Here is a 21,245-nt window from a genome sequence, read left to right on the forward strand (position 1 = left end):
GATCAGCCAAAAGAGCTTCTTAAGGCCAAACATGAACATAATTTTCAATAATAAACGTTCTGATTTTCTCTAAAATCCACACAAATTCCCTAAAATTTCAAAGAAATAAACTACAATTTCAAAAGGACATGAGCAGGATTTTAACAGAACAAAAACAAATTGAAATGTATTATTGGTGCAAATAGTAGAAATTAAATTAAAAACAAATCCCTTATTCAGTAGCTGGTCATTTAAGCCCATACAGGTATAAAAATCAAAATACAAGTGCAGACAATCGAGGTACTAAACTACTTTTATTCACATTTATTTAAACATGTGTCTACATCTTTTCTATTCTTGGGAAAACAAGTGACACATTCTGTTCATTTTGGACAAGTATTTTTATGACACGTAAACACTGTTTAATGGCATGGTGACTTTAAAAAAATACAACCCATAAACAGTAAAAAAGAAATAGGCATTTTAGTCACTAACTAATGGCTTGCATAGTCCATCTTGGGAGCTTCAGAATAATTTATTATGTTGAAGTTCAACTTGAAAATCTTTTAAATATCTTTGGGATGTGTCATTAATGTGTTACATGGAGAGACATGAACTTGACCTTACAGAAGAACGTTGCAATGTAATAGTTATGAATTTATAATCCAACACTGTATGCATTGGAAACATTAGATATGTCATCTGAAAACAACGTATTGACAAAACAAGTTTTTTATTCTCGAAACACTCTCTTTGTTCTGAAAAACCATGCGCGTAAACACTTGATGCACTAAAACATCGCATGAAGTTTGTCCTGCCGCGCATGCCGTAGAGGTTTCTGACGACAGAGTCGGTTAACTGCATTTGAGAATCAAACATGGCCGGTAAAGGAGGAAAACAGAACCGTTCTGGTCCGGGCCTTTCTGGTAGGAAAGGAGGAGGTGAGCAAGAGGAAGAAGAGCAGCCGCTGCAGGCTGTTTTAGTCGCTGACAGCTTCAATCGGAGGTTTTTCCCGGTGACCAAAGACCAGCCGAGGGTAAGGAGCTGGCTAAGCTAACTGGATGCTTATGCTATCTGACTGATGTCCATGCTGTAAACAGTGACAGGGCTGCACTGGCACCCATGAAACATCTTTTTCACAGCTAAATGAGGAACTTTTAACCATTCTTTTGATGTTTTAAGTTAGTTTTTCAAATATTGCTAGGATTTATATGCAGTTTCCAACTTGATGTGATGTATTAATTTAATCATGTCTCATGTACTGTGTTGACAGGCTCTCCTGCCGTTGGGTAATATTGCCATGATCGACTACACGCTGGAGTTCCTCACCTCCACCGGGGTGCAGGAAACATTTGTCTTCTGCTGCTGGATGGCCAGTAAAATTAAAGAGCACTTATTGTTAGTCTCACTAAGACTTTCCTACATTTATATACACCTTTATGTAGCCTGTACATTTACAGTGTTTATTGTTTTTTTTAATGGTTAAAAAAAAAAAATACCGGAATTTACTTAAGTAGACAGCAGAATTTATCACTAGGTGTTACAATACCACAGCTGCAATAGAAGCAGCTCCATATTGGGTTGTTCAGTATTGCATTTGCAGATAAACCCGTGCACACTGACTACCATGTCTGAGTCCAAAAGTTGCTGATGTTTTTTGGAATTTAAACAATATGCATGAGTTTCTTGGAATTTTTAATGCATCCGCTCTGTCCTATGCAGATGCATTTGATCTAAAACTGCTGTTCCTTTTGAAACTATCATTTAAAAAGAGATAGTATTACTTTAAAACTAGAGATGTACAATATTAGATTTTTGCCGGTATCCTATATGCCGAAATTTACAAATTAATTTTGGCCAATACTGATATCCATAGTAATGTTGTTCAGACCTCTAACCTCAGTCCTTAACACTAGACCCGTCAGGGATCTATATACTTAAAACAGCCAATTTACCTGTTATTAAACTGCATTGATTTTCATTAATAGCACTGATAAAGAGCACATTTTTGAACTATAGAAGTGAAGAGCTCATTAGCCTCAGAAAGAGAACTAGATCACTGGGGGGTGATGATCCATCACATTGAAAATTATATTAGAAGTGATTACTCAGTCCTGAAACTTCCACAACCTCAGATTCTTCTTCACTCAAAGCTTTTAGCAAATATAAATGAAATTTCACAATTTTGTCTGTGGTATCCATATTGAAGTTTGAGCTATGTCTTCTCTTTAGGCAGGGCATTCATAGAGAAAACGTGTTTCCACTGCAAAATCTAATGTTTATCTGCTATAATCAAATAAAACAGTATCAATGTGTTCTTATTGGATAAATTTTACCTGCATGGCAGTCCTAGTTATAAATGATCATTTATAAAATTTAGGTCTCTGTAAAGATTTTTATGACACCAGATGCTACAAAACAAACTTTTAGGAAAAGTAGAAGACTGATAGACTTTAAAATTTTATCAATACAGAGTTAGGGTTAAAGAACAGTACGAGGTAAATATCACCTGGTGGAGGTCCTGGTGTTGAAATGCACTTGAAATTTTAAAGATGAAGAAAGAAACAACTTAATTTCTTAGAAAACACTCTTAAATTCAAGGAATGTGGATGATCAAAGAATCAGACCTGCAGTTTTTGCACACTGAGCCCGAACTTTTTCCAATTTGGCATAGCTCTATGATGCATGAGCTGGTGTGGTATGAAGATTTCTTTCAGGATGGATTGACCCTGAGTGTTTGTCAAGGATTGAGAGAGGCATAGAATCATCTTCACTCTCTTACCCGAGTATGAAACAATTTGCCATATTTTCCAATTACGTGCCCAAAAAAAAACCCAAAAAAACCATTGGAGAGTAACAGAATTAGTGTGCGGCAACCTTTACTCTGATGGTCTGTTGGTCCGGCCTAAAGCTTCACAAACTTTTTTATATACGGCTGATATTTACAGCCAATATAGAGCAGTATTTACAGTGATATACTGATTGAAACGTTTACATGCGCAAATAGAGATGATTCATTTTTAAGCCAACATCTGCTGATGCCGACATCATGACGGTAGAATTGAACAGGATCTCTACTCAAACATACACTGGAAGTTTTGAAATTCATTCTTAGGAATAAGCCTTTGAGATGTATCATCTATCAGTAATGTACAAAAACAGAACAAATGCTGAACGATGCATAACGGCTATGTATTGAACATTCTGGAAACTTTATCAAGACTGTAATTGTCAATTAAGATTATTGTAGCCATAGTTGAGTGAGTTTTGTTAAAAGGTGTTTCCCATATTTTGTCCAAAAAAGAGTCAAAATAGTCTGATAACTTTTCAATATATTGAACTCCACTATGCCAACTACAACGACCCCACTAATAACCAAAAAGTAAAATTTTCATCATTTTTCACCATGTTATCAAAAACTTAAAATTAAGGGTCCGAAAAGTAGATTTATTGTTGGCATTTGATTGCATTTTCTTGCACAGGTGATTATGACATTATGACTGATCAGTTTAAATCTCCATGTGTGCAAACTGTTCTCAGTTAATATGTTGATCTGTTAATGTGCTTGACAGGAAGTCAAAGTGGTGTCGACCCACTTCTCCAAACACAGTTCACATCATCACCTCAGACCTTTACCGCTCCTTAGGAGACGTGCTCAGGGATGTTGATGCAAAGTCTCTTGTGCGCTCTGATTTTGTGTTGGTTTATGGAGATGTGGTATCGAATGTCGACATCAGTCAGGCGCTGCAGGAACACAGGTAAGCCCTAAGTGTTTTTTTATTTATGCCGAAGAAATTAAACTGCAAATGGACTGTGTGGCTGTAATACTTCTGCTGTTTGTTTGTGTGATTTTGCTTGTGTTCAGACATCGTAGAAAGATGGAGAAAAACATCTCAGTGATGACGATGATTTTCAAGGAGTCATCACCAGGTCACAGGTCCCGCTGTGAGGAAGATGATGTAATTGTTGCCATAGACAGTAAAAGCAAGCGGATTTTACACTACCAGAAAACACACGGGCTGAAAAAGCTACAGTTCCCTATGGTAAGGGTTCATCATTTCCACTCTGTTTACATCTTTATCTTCTGGCTTAGGAGTGATGGATGACAGTTGTTTGCTTTTTTGTTTCACAGAACATTTTCCACAGTGGCAGTGATGAGTTTGAAATCAGGCACGACCTGCTGGACTGTCACATCAGCATCTGCTCCCCACAGGTTAGTTTGTGTCATCAGGACTGGAGCGCTTGAACTCATTTTTACTAACTCATGTAACAAGGGTGTTCTGATTTTCAGGTTGCTGAGCTCTTCACTGACAATTTTGATTACCAAACTAGGAACGACTTTGTCCGAGGGATATTAGTCAATGAAGAGGTAGAGCGCCGCCCAGAGTTGTAATCTTGTGTTCTTGCTGTAGCAGAGGTCATCATTTGTTTTGTTTCTGTTTAGATTCTTGGGAACCAGATTCACATGCATACCACCAAGGACGGCTACGGTGTCCGAGTGTCAAACCTCCTCATGTATGACTCAGTGTCGTCTGACCTGGTACGGCGGTGGGTTTACCCGCTCACCCCAGAAGCCAACTTCATTGACCAGAAGGGGCGGAGCTGCACATATTCACGCCACAACGTCTACCGAGGATCTGGGGTCAGTCTGGGTCACGGAAGTCAGATGGAGGAGAACGTCCTCATTGGCTGTGACACCAGTATTGGTGCTAACTGTTACATTTCTAACAGTGTCATTGGAAACAACTGCACCATAGGTGAGCTCATAATAAACTAAAAATGCTTCATGCATTCAATTGTAAGAACAAGATTATGCACAAATACACCATAATAGTGGTTTAATCTTTTCCCTTTGTTGTTTTAACAGGTGATAATGTAACGCTGGACCATGCCTATATCTGGAATAATGTTCACATTGCCAGCAACGTGGAGATCAGCCAGTCAGTGGTTTGCGACAAGGTGGAGGTCAAAGAGGGCGTCAAGCTGAATAAACAGTGTGTCCTTGCTTATAATGTAAGCAGTGCATGAATTACCATGTCTTATTCTTGCTAAATTTGTGAGTTTAAACGTTTACTCTAGTGCAGTGTTAGTCAACGCGTGGCTCTTTTGTGATGATTTGTGGCTCTTTTATGTCTTAATTTAAAATATTATTTCCCCAGAAAACCATAAAAAGGAAAACTTTGACCTCAGAGATTATCCATTGCAAGTCACATTAATCAATTTGTTTCCCACACTTTTACAGCTGGCTTTGATTGTCAACCAATTATCTGTATATTTCCATTGCCCTTATTTGCATTTTTTTGCCCCTTTATCAAATTTTTTTGCCACTTTAAATCCATTTTACTGCTTCAAGGCCACTTTTGCCACTTCTTTTGTTACTTTTTGCCCATTTTTGCCCCGTGTAACTCCTTTTTTTTTGTCACTTCTCATCCATTTTTGCTTTTGCTTTGTTTTTGTTGTTTTTTGCCACTTGATGCCTACTTTGCCCCTTTTCACCCATTTTTGCTGCTTTTTTATCATTTAACTTTTTCTTATTGCCACGTTTTCCCATCTTTGTCACTTTTCACCACTTAGATTGTGGCTCTTGCAAAGGTATTTTTCAGCAATTTGGCTCTTTGGTTGATCAAGGTTGAGTAACACTGCTCTAGTGTTTTTACTTAGCTGAGGTTTTAAGCTATGTGGCTTTAAAATACCGAACAATCCAACTCATGTCTTCAACCTTTAACTTGTTGGCCTGTAGTAAACCAAAAAATAACAGCATGAAGAATTTCTGCACCAAAATATCAGTATTAATTTAAAAGGAAACATTCCTATGTTATGTATATTTTTTAGTTGGGGTCCTACAGAATCACAGAAGTTTAAGTTTTTAAAGACTGAGAAAGTCTTAATTTGACAATGGCAATGTGTGCCAACTGCCTTTTTATAGAGGATGCATAGGTTGCGTGTTCGATCACCCAAAGTCACCACCATATCATTGATCCACCTGAGCACTGCTCAGGGCTGCTCCTCTCTGCAGTCTCCTTCACAGAATTAAAATGGCACCTCATCAAGCTTACTAAACAGAAAACAGACGTTTCATTTTCATTCAAAAATTTCAAATGCATTGAAAAAAATCCCTTCCTAGTCACACTGGAATAGGTCCCAGGTTGCACATGCACTCTAGCATCACTTCAAGCACACTTGCGCAACCTGAGATCATGGCCAGGAAGTACTTTTTTTCAGCTTAATTCTCCATCAATATGAGAAATTCATACCGAACAATCCATATAAGTTTGTTTCTGTTTAATAAATGTGGCTTATGAGCTGCTGTTTTTATTGAACAGAGTCCTCAATTCAAAACAAGAAATACAAACTCTCAAGTAGTGAAGTAATTTTGACATTTTAACTTAATTTACTAATTTTAAAAGAAAGAAAACCCTTCACAACTAACTAAAAAATACACTTAAACACTTAAATAAAGTGCAAGATTTATCTGCAAATACTGGTCATTCATGTTACATGTTTTATTATGCTGTTATTTTCTTTTTTGCAAATCTTGGCAAAAATTCACCCTGTGTTTGAGACAGTATTTTTTTAGATCCTGTAACACTGTGTTAGTAGGTTTATGTTGAGGTTTAGCTGATAGGTCTTTTAACGGTGAGTTTTTTTGCTCAACAGTGCCAGAAAACTTTTGATTAAATCTCTTATGTACTTCATTCAACACTGTAGTTTTCTGTGGTTCTTTGTTTTTTTAGGTGGTGATTGGACCAAACATCTCTCTACCTGAAGGCACTGTGGTGTCCATGCACCACCCAGAGGAGGAGGAAGAGGATGATGATGAATTCCTCAGTGATGATGCTGAGGTCGGTCAAAGTAAAGAAAAAACAAAAAAGAAAGGTGTGTATATGAACAGTCTTCACTGATTAGTAAAAGTTTTAAATGTGTCTATAATGGAGCTGTTTTCTGCCGTCCGTCAGTGTTTAACCCTGCAGAGGTCGGAGCAGAGGGGAAAGGCTACATCTGGAAGGCCAGCAGTTTGGATGACACAGAGGATGAGGAGCTATCTCAGTGTCTGTGGGGTAGGAGAGCAGTCGGGCTTTTTAATAGTCATTAATGGGTCCATTTTCTTTCCACATGATGCTGTAGTCCATGGATTTTGTATTTAATGCTTCAGGTTTGGTGTTGAACCCCGACCCTGAGAGTGAAAGTGAGGACAGTGAGCCTGATGGTCCTGACGATCCAGTGATCCCCTCACCTGAGATGGATGATGTCAAAGGTGAGTTGTTCATTTATTTTAACTTAATGTGGACTCTAATTACTGACCCCTACTGGCAAAATACCAACAAAAAAATCTGATTTAGCCACTCTCCTGATCACTCACACAAGCTTTTAAATGGAACTTTTGTTCAATGTTTTCGTTAATGCTCTTACATTTTGTAGGACACCAGAATGTAAAGATAACCTCAAGTTAAAGAAAAACAATTTACAGCTCCGGCAGTGCATTTTTAGACAGTTATGAAACAGACAAAAGGAAATACAGATGTCACACTCCAGCACCTTTAATCCTTAAAAGTCTTAAACCAGTTTTTGAAATTTAAAGTGGACACATGCAAAAATCACTTTTTCAGGCTTCTCTAACAGAAGTATTTGCCCCTGGCCTGTACTTGAGGGGATTGTGGACAGGCCAGAGGCAAATACTTTTGTTAGAGAAGCCCCCCCTTTTTAGAAACTGTATGAAACAAGCAGTTCTCAGATCTTCCCCTCATGATGTCATGTGGGAAGTTAGCCTCGCCTCAACCATTTCCTTAGAAGGGCGGAGGCAGACAGCTCATTAATATTTAAAGCCATAGACACAGAAACAACTCATTCTGGGCAGGGCTGAAGCAGAGGGCTTTTTAGAAATGTAAAAATCCAATACTGGAGTGTTTATAGCAACAACGTTCACAGGCATATTTTGGGGACCTCTGACACCAATGTAAACTTTTCTTAAAGGGTAAAATAATGCCCCCTTTAAGGCCATTAAAAGTCTTAATTTGACCACTGAGAAGTCTTGGATTTTAGAAGGCACATTGGGTCACTTTTCATTTTAAATTAGAATCAAGCCTTGAGAATGAGAAGTCCCTGTCAAAAGTTATTGTTTTGATTAAGAGCCGCCTGGCAAATCAATTTACATTTACTCTGTACGTTTATTCCAAATAACGTTTAAGAAAGTTTTCTTTCAAGAACCAAGTTATTTAGTTACATTTGCAAGATAACAGCTTAACTCAGCCTCAGTCAATCCAAAATTATCACAGATGTCATTTATTTACAATTGGCACTTCTGTCATTATAAAATTATTTAAAAAAATGAATAAAGGTATATTTATTATGATGTTCTTGATAAATCCATAATTTTAAAATATTTTACTAACAGTTTTACATGTATCTGTTCAGGGTTTTTTTAAGGAAAATTGCAAACCTTCAAACTGCAGCTAAAAATGAATTCTTCTCTCACTCTCGCTTTACCGTGTTCATGTTTTAGTCTTCCAGTTGGAGGTGTTTGGGACTCTTCAGAGAGGTCTGGAAGAAAACATCAGCTTTGACAATCTAGTGCTTGAGATCAACTCTCTTAAGTAAGGAGAAATTTAAAGTTACCTGTGCTTCTTTTATTTATTACAAAGAGATTATTTTGGTCAGTTGAACATGCTCTGTTTCTGCAGGTACGCCTATAACATCAGTCTGAAGGAGGTGATGCAGATTTTAACCAGAGTGGTGTTGGACTACCCGTTCCAGCAGCAGGGAAACCAGATTACCACGTCACAATACGTTGCTCTGCTACTACCTGTGAGTATGATCGATTTTAGAGAACATTAGAGCAGACATGATAGAGACAGATATTGTGTGATGAATTTTCCCAATGTCCTCCTTTCAGTTACTGAAGAAATGGGCTCCAGTGTTTAAGAACTATGTAAAGAGGGCTCAGGACCATCTGGACTGTCTATCTGCATTTGAGGAGCATTTTCTGGAGCAGGAGAGTCACTGGGCAGCGATGGTCAAGGTCAGAGCCTATTATCAGCACACCACTGTTAAATAAAATGTTTGGATTACAGTGTAATAGAATGATTATTGGACATGAGGAACTGCATAAATTATCTGTGTCCTCTGTGTTGATCAAGCCTTGTTGGTTTGTCACCTGCAGGTTCTGATGAACATGTACCAGCTGGAGATCCTGGAGGAGGAGATGATCCTGCACTGGTTCTCGCAGGGAGCTACAACAGATAAGAGCAGGCAGCTCCGCAAGAACCAGGGGGTAAGTACAGAGCAAGGTTAGCACAGAAAACAAGGCTTTAGCACAGGATTAGTCTGACCTGTGGACCTCTGATAATTTGTAATATTCACGTGTGTTTTAATCATGTGCAAATCAACCATGCCTATAATTTGCAAGGTAAATATTCCAGGATAAATCACCCATAGTATTTCAGCAAACAGAGGTCCACAAATAATACTATTCCTGTGCAAATCAGCATCTCTGTAATTTAGGGTGGTAACTGTGGTTTCTTTATGGTCCGTGCTGCTTTTTCTGACTGAAAAAATAAAAGCGGCTGCACAGGACACTGTCAACAAAGATTTGACACAAATGCATTGTTAATAGTGCTTTGCTTTCAATTTGAATCAGATAATGTCCACAAATTACTTTATTTCTTTTAAATCATTAGTTTAAACTCTACAGAAGATTATTAGGGCCACTGAAAAAAAATTTGAGATAATTTTTTTTTTCACTTGTGAGAAAAAAGTCAGAATTCTGAGAAAAAAGTCAGAATTCTGGGATTAAAATCAGAATTCTGAGATTAAAGTCAGAATTCTGAGAAAAAAGTCAGAATTCTGAGAAAAAAAGTCAGAATTCTGGGATTAAAGTCAGAATTCTGAGTTTAAAGTCAGAATTCTGAGAAGAAAGTCAGAATTCTGGGATTAAAGTCAGAATTCTGGGATTAAAGTCAGAATTCTGGGATTAAAGTCAGAATTCTGAGTTTAAAGTCAGAATTCTGAGAAAAAAGTCAGAATTCTGACTTTATTCTCAGATCAGTAATACCTGTTGACCTCTATGTATGCTGAAATATTGTAGGTTATTTGACCTGATTTTTTACTGAACAAATTAGACAGACCCTTTATTTTTCATACTTATTAGAACTACTTTAAGTTTATTGTATCTGCAGTCATTCAGCTTTCTCAGTGGGTTTCAGTTAACACCAGTCCTCCAGCTGCTCTTGCATTGACCTTGACTTTTAATTTCTCTTCGACAGCTTCAGAAGTTTATCCAGTGGTTGGAGGAAGCAGAGGAGTCTTCAGAGGAGGAAGGGGAGTAGGAGGAAGCTCTCATAACAAAGGACAAAGAGGACTTGTTAAAATTTGAGAACTGTTGCATGAAAAAAGGGATTCAGACAGTTTATGTCCCCCTCAACCGCAGCTTCCTGCCTCTAACATCCATCATCTGACACATGTTTTGACACACCGTGCCACGCCATGTAAGAGCTGTGTGCTCTGAATGTCATCATCCAAAATAAAGAAAAAAGATGCTCTGACTTCTTGGAAATGTGTTTCACCATCTTCCTTTCTTTTTCATGATGAATGTAAAAAAGTCACACTGGGCATAAACTGTTCAAAAAGTAGATTTATTGAATAATCAGACTGAAACAGTCACCTTAAAAGAACAGTGTTCAATGATTTTTTTAAATCTCCAAACTGACTGATGTCAGAAAATACAAGCATATTGATCCAAGAGGTAGAAGATTACCTGATTAACTGATAAAGACCTAATCACATTAGAAAAGTCTTAATCCTATCCCGTCCAGACATGATGAACATGAGCACACAATGACTGCACAAATCTTTTCTGTATCTGATTCACAGTTAATTCACACCCAAAATTATTATAAAAAGTCATATTAAAAAATATATGGTTCCCTTAATACAGTAGCCGTGACTTGCTTTATTATAAATAAACTACATAAAAACAGGTCATATATATATATATGGAATGTTTCTGATGAGATCATCTCTTCATTAAGAAGGATGGCCACTTATTTAACATAGCTGGCTCTCTAACTGCAGGGAGCTTAAATTGTCAGTTTTAACCAAACTCTTTCATTCAATAAGTCAGTAGAACAACATTAGACTGGCCATGAGTTTCTCCTCTAGTAAGAATCTATTTATTTACATTTAATAGACCTGAATGCAGTAACCTGCCAGTGCTCTTGTCATCATCTTGTAGGAATTCAGTTTAGAGAGAACTACATGGTACTGCATTTTTGACTTTGTTAGTTGTTCTCATTTAGTACAGTAGCCACTGAGGGAAAAACTTTGAAGCACTCTGGACTAACTGCTATCATACTGGACACTGAATCTTTGTGCCTAATTTGATTTTTTTTTACAAATAAAATGGCCATTTTTAAATCAGCTTGAACTGGACACACTGTTTCGACACAGTTACACCAAACCTTAATAAACACAGAAAAACGGATGAAAACAATCACTAAGAAACAGTTAGTTCTCAGGTGATTTGTGCTGCCAGTCAATTTAAGATACAACTTAAGGAGAAATTTGATGGATTGTGTTTGCCATTGCTGTGAGAAGCAGTGCATCACAGATAGACCTGGCTGTATTTTCCAGTTTCACTTTGCTTATATTTATTTTGCATGTTTTAACTTTACACATTCTTAATGGTTAATTCGTAACTGTAATGTGATCATTAAAGTGTCCACAAACGAACCACCACTACCACCGTTCTCTGCACAAGGCTGCTCGTCCTGCCTCATCATCTGTTCTTCAGCAAGAGTCATAAAATCTGAGCTTTTTCCTTGTGAATGTTTTCACAGTAAGCAAGAGCAAACAACCGTTTCCTTCCAGAGTTGCTCCAAGTGATTAATATCTGACAAAATGCTTAGAATTATAACATTTTTAATTATAACATTTTACAAATTAGTCCCTAATAAACTTACGAATTATTCACAATACTGTGAAACTGTTTCGAGTGAGGAGAATTTTTACACCACTTTAAAGCTTCTCAGGCAGAGAAAAGTGTTTAAAACACTGAATGAAGTATATTTGAACGGCATTATATTTAGGATGGACTTACATTTCAGTCCATTTTGGACTTAATTCATTGCATGCTGTGGCTTAATTGCGAGTCTCTCTGGCTATGGTCTACCCCACAGGTGTGTCTTAACATCAACAAAAAGGCTCCTCACATGATGATAATCAGGGCTTGATGTTAATACCTGCACACCTGCCAAATGCAGGTGGAGTCAAGCCATGGCAGGTAGTTCAGTGACTCCCACTGTCCCTTTTAGCATGCTGATTTTTACCTCCGCCAAAGAGGTTATGTGATCGGCAGGGTTTGTTTGTTATTTTGTTGGCAACATAACTCAAAAAGTTATGGACGGATTTTGATGAAATACATCAAGAGATGGCATAAGGAAGAACTGATTAGATTTTGGGAGTGATCTGGATCACCGTCTGGATCCAGGAATTTTTTTAAAGGATTCTGTACTATTGGGAGATAGGGCTAATGGCTGAGGTCTGCGCTCTCCGACTGCTTTTCTAGTTTATCCTGTGCTCTACTCTGACTGGGCCCAGCTGTTAGCACCTGTGTTTGTGAACACTGTTACACTGGTAGATGCTAATTGAACTGAGGCTGTTTAGCACAAAAAGGGGGAAAATTTTCCCAAAAATAAATGCAACGTGCTAAATTTGTGCTTACTTTATGTTAGACCACAACCTTTGTTCGCCAATTTGTGTGTTCTGCAGGGTGGATGAGAAAAAATACTTTAAAGTTAGTGTTGATTTAAAGATACAGCATGTAATATTCAACCTTATAGCATTAAGCAGATAAAAGTTGGTAGAAATGGAACATAATATTATAAGTAGGGCTATCTATGTAAGTGTTTAATCACCTTTAAAGGATTGCAAATCTAGTTCAAGACAATTTTAGCACACCACAGTAAACCTTCATCATATAATATTATTTATAACAAGAAAACTGTGGCTAGTTTTTTTGATAGTGGCTAAGAATTTTTGAAAACTATTAGCCACAGTAGCTGGTGAGCAAAAAAAAGCCCATCTTAAGCCCTGATGACCCTTATATCAAAGAGCCTGTTGTGCAAGGGGACGTTTAAAGTGGCTTACTATTTATTCAACATAGATGTTCATTTCATAAAAGTATTCATGATTACACAATTTCAGAGTAGATTTTATGATTAGGCTTATTGATTTCACATTCAAATGCTCATTATCACCATTTTGTTTTTTTGTCTCTTTTTTGGCTCAGCCAATCACAGCTCCTAAAAAAAGTGTGTCCATCCTAGCAACAGGGTCAACCCTGCCTTCTCACTAAAATTAAGGTTGCTTTCGTTTTGCTCAGATGCTCTGAGACTGTTCCAAAATCAATTTAAAGCTAGGAATTCTTTCTAGGAATGTTTTATGGATGTTTATGTACACAGGCCCAGATATGTAGAGGAGGATTCCTGTTAAAAATGTAACATAAAAATTTAAAAGAGCGTGACTCTGAAAGAAATCTTAACTTTTCACAAGCTTGAAAACAGAAAAAGTCACTACATTTATACTGCTATGCTTTTTAGAGTTTAGGTCAGGGGTGCCAAACTCAAGGGGAACAGTTAAATCTGGCCCACAAGATTATCTCATTTCTGTTATAACTGGCCCACCAGTATGGGGTCTGCAGATTTCCTCAAGTATAAAAATGTAAACCTATTCTTGATGATTTAAGACATCCTTAAGACACAAAATCTGAAAAAGTAAGGAGTAAAATAATAGTTAAGAAGTCAGGAATGTGGGAAAATAAATTAATTTTTGTTTTAATTTCACATTTTCAATTTTGCATCACACAATTAGAGCTCAAACTTAGGATTTTGACTTTTTATTTCGTACTTTGAGCATTTCAACTCATAATTTTGACTTCTCATATAATATTGAGCTTTAAGATTCATAATTCTAAATTTTAGGTCATATTTTGACCTTTTAACCAGTTATTTTGTATTTTATCTCATATTTTCAACTCCAAACTTTGACTTCATAATCCCATAATTTGACCTTTTAGACTCAATATTTAAAATTTTGAATCATATTTTGACTTTTTATTTCATATTTTGACCTTTTAAACTCATAATTCTAACTTTCATTCTAATATTTATTTGCTTTTAAAAACTTTTTTTTTTTTACCTTTTCAAACAAATAAATTTACTTTTCTCAGATTATGAGCCTTAAAAATGATCTTTTAAAATTCCAAAATCATTTATCATCAGTGCTAAATTTCTTTTTCAGATTTTATTTCTGGTGAAATGAGGTTGACAGTTTATGGTTAAAAAGGTGACCCTGTTAGGCCCTCAGGTTAGACCTGAATCCAGAATCCAGCCCCTGCTGTGATTGAGTTTGACACCCCTGGTTTAGATATAGAGTATCAGCAGGTCTGCGTTTGTATCTTTCTCTGTAGAGGAGAGGGAGGAGCAGAGATTAAGGACAGACTGTCGAATTATTAAGTGATACTTGATGGTGATGTTCTCTCAGCTGGATAAAGTAAGAAAATAAAAAAAGCCTGTGAAATTTTCGAGTTTAAAAACTACTGTGGGCGGTTGTTACACCAGTGTGATTAATCTGCCCTTTTTTTTTCCCTTTTTCTTTTCATCTGTGATTATTCACAGAATTGGTGGTTATTTTAACAGACCTACAAATAAAACTACTGACTGTTTCTCTTGAATAATGATATGGGTTTGTGGCTGTTACCAGTATTATGTAAAATTTCACAACTTCTATTATTCTGTTTTTATTTCTAAATTATATCATCTAATGTGGTTGTGTTTTGACTCTCACAGTCACCATACAAGACACTTTGCTGCACCCTGAACCATGACAAGAAAAATAATCTGTCAACATAACATCTTAACTTATCTTAGAGTGTTGCTTCGGAAATAAGATAAATATCCCAAGGCAGTGTTTGGCTCCATAAACCTGTGACACAGCTTTTCAAGTTGTTCCACTTGCAGCCTCATGTCTCCAGCCTACTTTGACCTGTCGTCCTGTTTTCCTACCAAGTCGTAAAGGACTTTGACTAGAATAGTTGCTCCAGTGATGCCGGTTACAGCACTCAGTGTCTTCCACATGCTCGCTGCACTCTCATGCCTGTCCATGAAGCTCTTATGGTCAGAGGGTATCAGGATAAACTTGCGCCCATCCTGCGGAGCCTGCAGCCTCATCGTCTTTCCCCCCTCTAGCACCACCTCACCAAAACCAGTCAGGGTGCTCCCCACCCGCAGCAGCTCCTCCCTCTCCTCCATCGCCACAGGTTTCTCCCCGCTAAGGCCCTGAACCACCACGTCCACCAGGCCCTCCTCAGCACGTCTCACTTTGAAATAAACCCTCTCCAGGAAGTCGCCAGAGGCCTGCAGAGGATTTTGAACCTTCACAAAGTAGTCATTGATGTAGGCTCCGGGGCTGACCAGGCTGAAAGGCACTGAGTTGTTGGTTTCTTTTTTATTCATTGTCCGAGAATTCCTGTAAAAAAAAAGTCAGATATACAGGTGCATCTCAAAACAGTCAATCATTTAAACAGAAAACTCTTGAAATATTTCACTTTGTATGAGATGAATCTAGAATATATAAAAGTTTCACTCCTGACATTAAATCACAGGGGATGCACCTGCACAGGGACAGGCAAATGAATGATCAAAAGTTATCTTCTGTGTTAATTCTGAAGTCTTTTGTACCATGTCCTAGTGAGGGAGTTCCAGTATTTCCATGTTTCCTCCACTGAAATCTTCTGAATCACACCAAAGCTTCGTGGGACAAACTGGCTGGCCAGAGGCTCCCCATCAGCCTGGACCAGACCTGGAGATCAAGAAACTATGAGTCACATTGTAAGCCAGAAACAAAACTAAATTTACTCAGCTGCTAGTTTAAGAGTTACCTTCCACAGCCACATATCGGAGTCGCTTCTGCTGAGATGATTTCAGGACTTGAACCAAATGACGATCAGGCTTGAAAACGGGTATTTCCTATGATGGAAAGTGAATTAAAACAAGCTACAGCCGTATAAATAACTTCATTAAGACTAAAAAATAGGCTGACTTGCCTTTAGTTTGACCAGCTCTTTCTTCTTTTCTTGGTATAAATGATAAAAGAGGCTTGAGAACGCAAAGCTGGACCCAATACCAACCATGACCAACGGGTTAACAGGAAAATCACCCATGTCTGTAGGATATCTTGGACAGAAAAGCACAAACAACATCAAGTCAAAACAAGCTGATGGAAACTACTGTATACTTAAAAACAGAAGTAGGTGCGGTCGGTTACAAGAATAATACGACTAAAAACTGCAAAAAGCATAGAAAATACCTGATAAAGCTGTACGTTAAACAATAGCTTGAGAAATGTGATATCTAATCGCACAAATCGAAAACAAAACCCTCTGTTGCTTTGGTATCACTTCCTCGTTTGTTCATGTAACGTCACGTTTTGCCAGCCAATAGAAAACGACCAACGTTTGTGAAGGCTACTGCTGTATGTGGGCACTAGGCGGCAGCAGTGTCCTTAAAAACATTGTACCTTCATTGTACCTGTTAAATAGACATGTTTAAGTTTTACATTTTCTATTTACTTAACCATATACTCTGCCGGAAATCGATTACTTTATCGCGTTGGTTCCCAAAGGTTACTTAAAATCTCTGTTTACCCTTTGTTTTTAACCAAACACACACCCCAAAATCAGTGTTGAATAATTATTTTACAGCCCTAATTCCAAAAAACTGCACCGTAAAAAATATAATTGAAAACAGAATGTCATATTTTGCAGGCTTATAAACCCATGTTTTATTCCCCAAAACCCTAAACAATATTTCATGAAAATATTAGCTTGTTTTTCATTTGATGGCAGTCACACATCTCAAAAAGTAGGGATGTGGGAAAAAGCTGGAAAAGTAAGTGAAATTTTTTGTAAAATAGCTTCAAGAGCATGTTGAAACTTATTAGGTGAATTGGCAGTAGGTTAGTGGCATTACTGGGTGCAAAAGGAGCCTTTTGAGAAGCAGAGTCTCAGAAGTCAAGAATGACTGGGTTTCACTAATCTGCAAAAAAAGTGCATTCAAAAATTGTGGAACAATTTGAGAAAAATTCTACCAGCATCTACAGTACATAATATCATCAAAAGATTCAGAGGATTTGGAGAAATCTTTGTATGCAAGGGGCAATGCCGAAGGTCAATATTTGATGTGATCTTGAGCCTTTAGACAGTACTACATTAAAAACTGGCATGACTGTACTGGAAATCACTGCATGGGCTCAAGAACACTTCTAGAAGTATTGTTTGTCAACACCGTTTATCGTGCCGTCCACAAATATATATTAAAAGCTATCATGCAAAGAAGAAGCCATATGGGAACATGATCCAAAAACACCTCTGTCTTCTCTGGGCCAAAGCTCATTTAAAATGGACTGAGGCAAAAAGGAAAACTGTTCTATGGTCAGATGAAACACAATTTGACTTTATTTTGGAAACTACAGACATCGTGCCCTGTGGCGTAAAGAGGACAGGTACCAGCCCATTTTTTATAAGCGCACAGTTCAAAAGCCTACATCTCTGATGGTATGGGGTTGCATTAGTGCCAATGGCGTGGGCAGCCTACACATCTAGAAAGGCACTATCAATTCTGAGAAGAATATAGAGATTTTAGAGCAACGTATAGTCCAATCCAGACAACTTCTCTTTGAGGGAAGTCCTAGACTATTTCAACAACCACACTGCACATCCATCACAACACCATGGCTTCACACTGTAAAAGTCCAATGGTGAACTAACTTGCCTGCAGTCCAGACCTTTCACCAACAGAAAACATTTGTGGCATCATAAAATAAAAAATCCAGCAAAGAAAAGCCAGGACTGGTGAGCAGCTAGAGTCTTACATCAGAAAAGAATGGGACAACATTCCTCTCCCAAAACTCCATCAACTGGTCAACTGATATCAAAAGAAGAGGGGATGCTATACAATGTTAACCATGACCCTGTCCCTACTTTTGAGATGTGTTGCTGCCGTCATATTCAAATGAGCTTATGTATTTCATAAAATGGTAAAATGTCTCAGTTTCAACATCTAAAATGTTGTTTATGTTCTACAGTGGATAAAATATGGGTCTATGCAATTTGCAAATCATTGCATGCTGTTGTTATTTATATCAAACACAGTGCCCCAGCTTTTTGGTATCAGGGTAGTACATCACATTAATTTATAAGGTAAATCTAGGCGTAGTCTATAACTATGTTTTATACATATACAGATGACTAAAATATGAAAGATATTAACATTTAAAAACAGTGTAAAAGTTAGCATTTTATAACCATTGTAAACATTACGCGTTGAAAAGAAAAAGAAACATTACTGAGCAACAAAGTTGATAAAGTTAACTCGATATAATAATGTTTTGCAGTAGAAATTCAAAGTGTCATAACTTCTCTTTACATGTATATTAATATACTACATGACTAATGCAAATGCATCCTTCCACTGCTGCTGTAAAAATGTCTGATGTGTGCAGGGCTTCATATGAAAACCAACAACAACACAGAGCCACATAAAAGTACTCAGTGGTTAAACCAAATGATCCAAACATATGAAAATAGAGCGTCTAACAAGTCTTGTCAGGTTTATTTGTACAGGCAAATATTGCTGTACATACAGTACAGTGTGTCAATGGGCTTGTCTGGTCATGTGATACAAGAACTCTCACATGAAGTAGTGACAAGTTTTCACATTCTCTTTGCATGGTGTTTTAAACTTAACCCCTGAGTCTAGCATAAACTGATCAGATTTCAGGGGTCATAGGTCAAAGGTCACTGGACCTGATGCACATAAAAGTGCATCAAAACCTTGTGAATGATTTGAGGAATTACTTTCAAACTTGAGTCCACTCTGACTCAAGAATTGATTTCAGAGGTCATTGTTCAAGGCCATTAGGCCTTATGGTTCGGCCCTTGTTTACCACAGAGAACAGCTCTAACCCTTCTTCTCGGGCTACCTCTGTACTTTCACTTTTAAGCAGTTGTATACCCCATGGAGGCCAGTGTCAACTTCATCGACTAAAACTATGACTTAAAATGTTCATCGACAGCCTTTTTTCCATGACGAAAACTAGACTAAAACTAGCCAAAGATGGATCTGTGATGACTAAAACTGACAAAAAGTAAGTTTAATTTTCATCAAAATGACTAAAACTAAATGAAAATGTAATGGAGTTTTTCGTCGGACGTTAAAGATCCATGATATTTCTCCACTGTGGGTAAATCTGTCAAAAAACACAATGTATCTGTAGCTATTCTGCCTTTTAGCAGTAGAAAGCAGGGACCCCAGATTGGGCAGGGTGCAGAGAACACACTACCATGATTTGGTACCAGATTTAGGTAGGAGAATAAATGCCTGGAGTAAAGGTAAAAAATAAAATGTGAGGACTTTTATGGACCAAAACTAGACTAAAATGTTTTCAAATTTTTGTCAACTAAAACTAGACTAAAACTAAAAAGGGTAGAAATGACTAAAATGTGACTAAAACTAAAAGGCATTAAATTAGAAGACTAAGACTTAAATTAAAAATAGCTGCCAAAATGAACACTGATGGAGGCCTTTAACAGCCAGACAGTAGTTGTGTGATCTGATAAAACAGAGCCAGGGATAATATTTTGAATCTGAGACGTTTTTATCATCATTAGGTTAGCTCTCACGTTCTCGTTATCTTTGTGGTGTCATGTTGATTAATGCTACCAATCTGAATGATGCAGTCATAATTTACAGCCTGAGTACCGCTGCTTTTATTGAGTCTATCACTGCCTCCGCTCTGCTGACGTCTGTGAGGTGTTAGCTGTTCCACCAGGCAGGATTTTCCCTAAAACATTCCAGTATATCAAAAGATAGTCGAGAAGTCCGGAAAAATGCCATTTCATTCTCTGTAGATCATCTCACCCAGTCAGATTTATTTCTCCTGTGGCGTTTAATCCTCTGATTGTTTTTCCTGAAAGCAGACGAGCGTCACAGTCTCTGCCAGCTTCCTTTTTTCTCTGCCTCCCTTTGTGTACTAAACAGCTGACTACCATCTCTCAGTAAGCACACTATGAATACACACCTGTTTTAAATGTGCAGTTGTATTTTCTCCGGTCATTTGGATGTTATCTACATCTGCTCTTTCCAGTCCCTCTCCATTTTTGCTCCAGGCTGTACACATGTGGGCAGAGTAATCAGATTACTCTTATGGTCCATTTAGTTCCACAAATAGCAGTTGATTCTCCTGCTCCTTATGATAAAGTTTTCTGTTTTTCTCCTCATATGTACATGTGTATTTGTCTGTTCACTGAAAGCAAAAGAGAATTCAGGTCATATAAATGTCATTTTTATTATTGTTTAAACACTCAAACATACAGACGCCTTTGTGAACCTGATGACCCCCCATGACAATACTGACATCTTTATAGCTTTATATGACAACAGGTATAATATGACTGAAGCAGGGGTCTGTCTTGTTACTTAGTAGTTATCATGCTGGTTTCTATCAATTACGATAAAGTCGAGATGTAAGATGATGATTGGCATATCTGTTGACATATGCAATGAACAAGAAGCCAGGAGTCAGTGAGTTTTTGCTTCAAATCAACAGAAGAATCTGTTCTGCTGTGGATTTTACCAACCTGAGGGGTCTATGACATTAAATCAGTTTGTTGAAATGTCTTAAATTGGTAAGCTCTGGTTACTCGAAGGAGGGCTGCATCATTTCAGGGAAATTACAGAAGCCTTCTCCTTCCATCGGACTCATTGGCCCTTATGTATCAAACTTACATAGAAACCTGTGCAGATTTGAGTGTAGAAATCATCTTATGGTCCGCACGACTGATATGCTGATGAATACTGCAACTAAGAACAATAATTTAAAGGGGACATATATTAATGTTTTAAGACAAGTTTATTTTGTTCTCAGAGGTCCCCAAAACATACCTGTGGAGTTTATTGCTGAAAAATCACTCCAGTATAAGACTTTTGCATGTCTAAAAAAACCCTCTGTTTCAGCCCTGTTCAGAACGAGCTGTTTCTGTGGCTTTAAATGTTTAAACGTTGAGCTGTCTGACTCTGACCACAACACGGGACGGCCAACCAAACCTGGGAGCAGGGCTAACTCCCCACATGAGGTCATGAGGGGAGAATATGAGAACTGCTTGTTTCAGCACATATTTTCTGAAAGGTGGAGAAAGAGAAGGTGGAAGGGAATGG

General features: G+C 37.6%; 2 protein-coding genes across 2 annotated transcripts; one reads left to right on the forward strand and one right to left on the reverse strand.

Annotated features, from left to right (window-relative positions):
* Positions 1–818: 818 nt before the first annotated feature.
* On the forward strand, positions 819–10,517 carry eif2b5 (eukaryotic translation initiation factor 2B, subunit 5 epsilon). The gene is made up of 16 exons (XM_041804046.1): positions 819–1,015; positions 1,253–1,377; positions 3,552–3,737; positions 3,845–4,022; positions 4,112–4,192; positions 4,271–4,348; positions 4,424–4,736; positions 4,847–4,992; positions 6,714–6,855; positions 6,936–7,037; positions 7,133–7,234; positions 8,480–8,570; positions 8,658–8,781; positions 8,870–8,995; positions 9,137–9,247; positions 10,239–10,517. The coding sequence occupies exons 1-16, from the start codon at positions 857–859 to the stop codon at positions 10,299–10,301; spliced, it is 2,127 nt and encodes a 708-aa protein (XP_041659980.1). The 5' UTR covers positions 819–856; the 3' UTR covers positions 10,302–10,517.
* Positions 10,518–14,301: 3,784 nt separating this feature from the next.
* Positions 14,302–16,433, reverse strand: LOC121520469 (mitochondrial ubiquitin ligase activator of nfkb 1-A). The gene is made up of 5 exons (XM_041803933.1): positions 16,339–16,433; positions 16,076–16,205; positions 15,911–15,998; positions 15,711–15,831; positions 14,302–15,498 (listed from the first exon to the last, which is right to left on the reverse strand). The coding sequence occupies exons 2-5, from the start codon at positions 16,190–16,192 to the stop codon at positions 15,006–15,008; spliced, it is 819 nt and encodes a 272-aa protein (XP_041659867.1). The 5' UTR covers positions 16,193–16,205; positions 16,339–16,433; the 3' UTR covers positions 14,302–15,005.
* Positions 16,434–21,245: the final 4,812 nt, after the last annotated feature.

This window comes from Cheilinus undulatus, linkage group 13 (assembly GCF_018320785.1).
Source record: "Cheilinus undulatus linkage group 13, ASM1832078v1, whole genome shotgun sequence".
Taxonomy (NCBI): Eukaryota; Metazoa; Chordata; class Actinopteri; order Labriformes; family Labridae; genus Cheilinus; species Cheilinus undulatus.

Excerpts from the sequence above, each read along its gene's own strand:
- eif2b5 (XM_041804046.1), top strand. The coding sequence starts at position 857 with ATGGCCGGTAAAGGAGGAAAACAGAACCGTTCTGGTCCGGGCCTTTCT. Across the intron at positions 3,738-3,844 it reads CAGGCGCTGCAGGAACACAG|ACATCGTAGAAAGATGGAGA; the intron begins GTAAGCCCTAAG and ends GCTTGTGTTCAG. Across the intron at positions 4,993-6,713 it reads AGTGTGTCCTTGCTTATAAT|GTGGTGATTGGACCAAACAT; the intron begins GTAAGCAGTGCA and ends TTGTTTTTTTAG.
- LOC121520469 (XM_041803933.1), bottom strand. The coding sequence starts at position 16,192 with ATGGGTGATTTTCCTGTTAACCCGTTGGTCATGGTTGGTATTGGGTCC. Across the intron at positions 15,999-16,075 it reads AAGAGCTGGTCAAACTAAAG|GAAATACCCGTTTTCAAGCC; the intron begins GCAAGTCAGCCT and ends TTTCCATCATAG. Across the intron at positions 15,832-15,910 it reads CCGATATGTGGCTGTGGAAG|GTCTGGTCCAGGCTGATGGG; the intron begins GTAACTCTTAAA and ends CTTGATCTCCAG.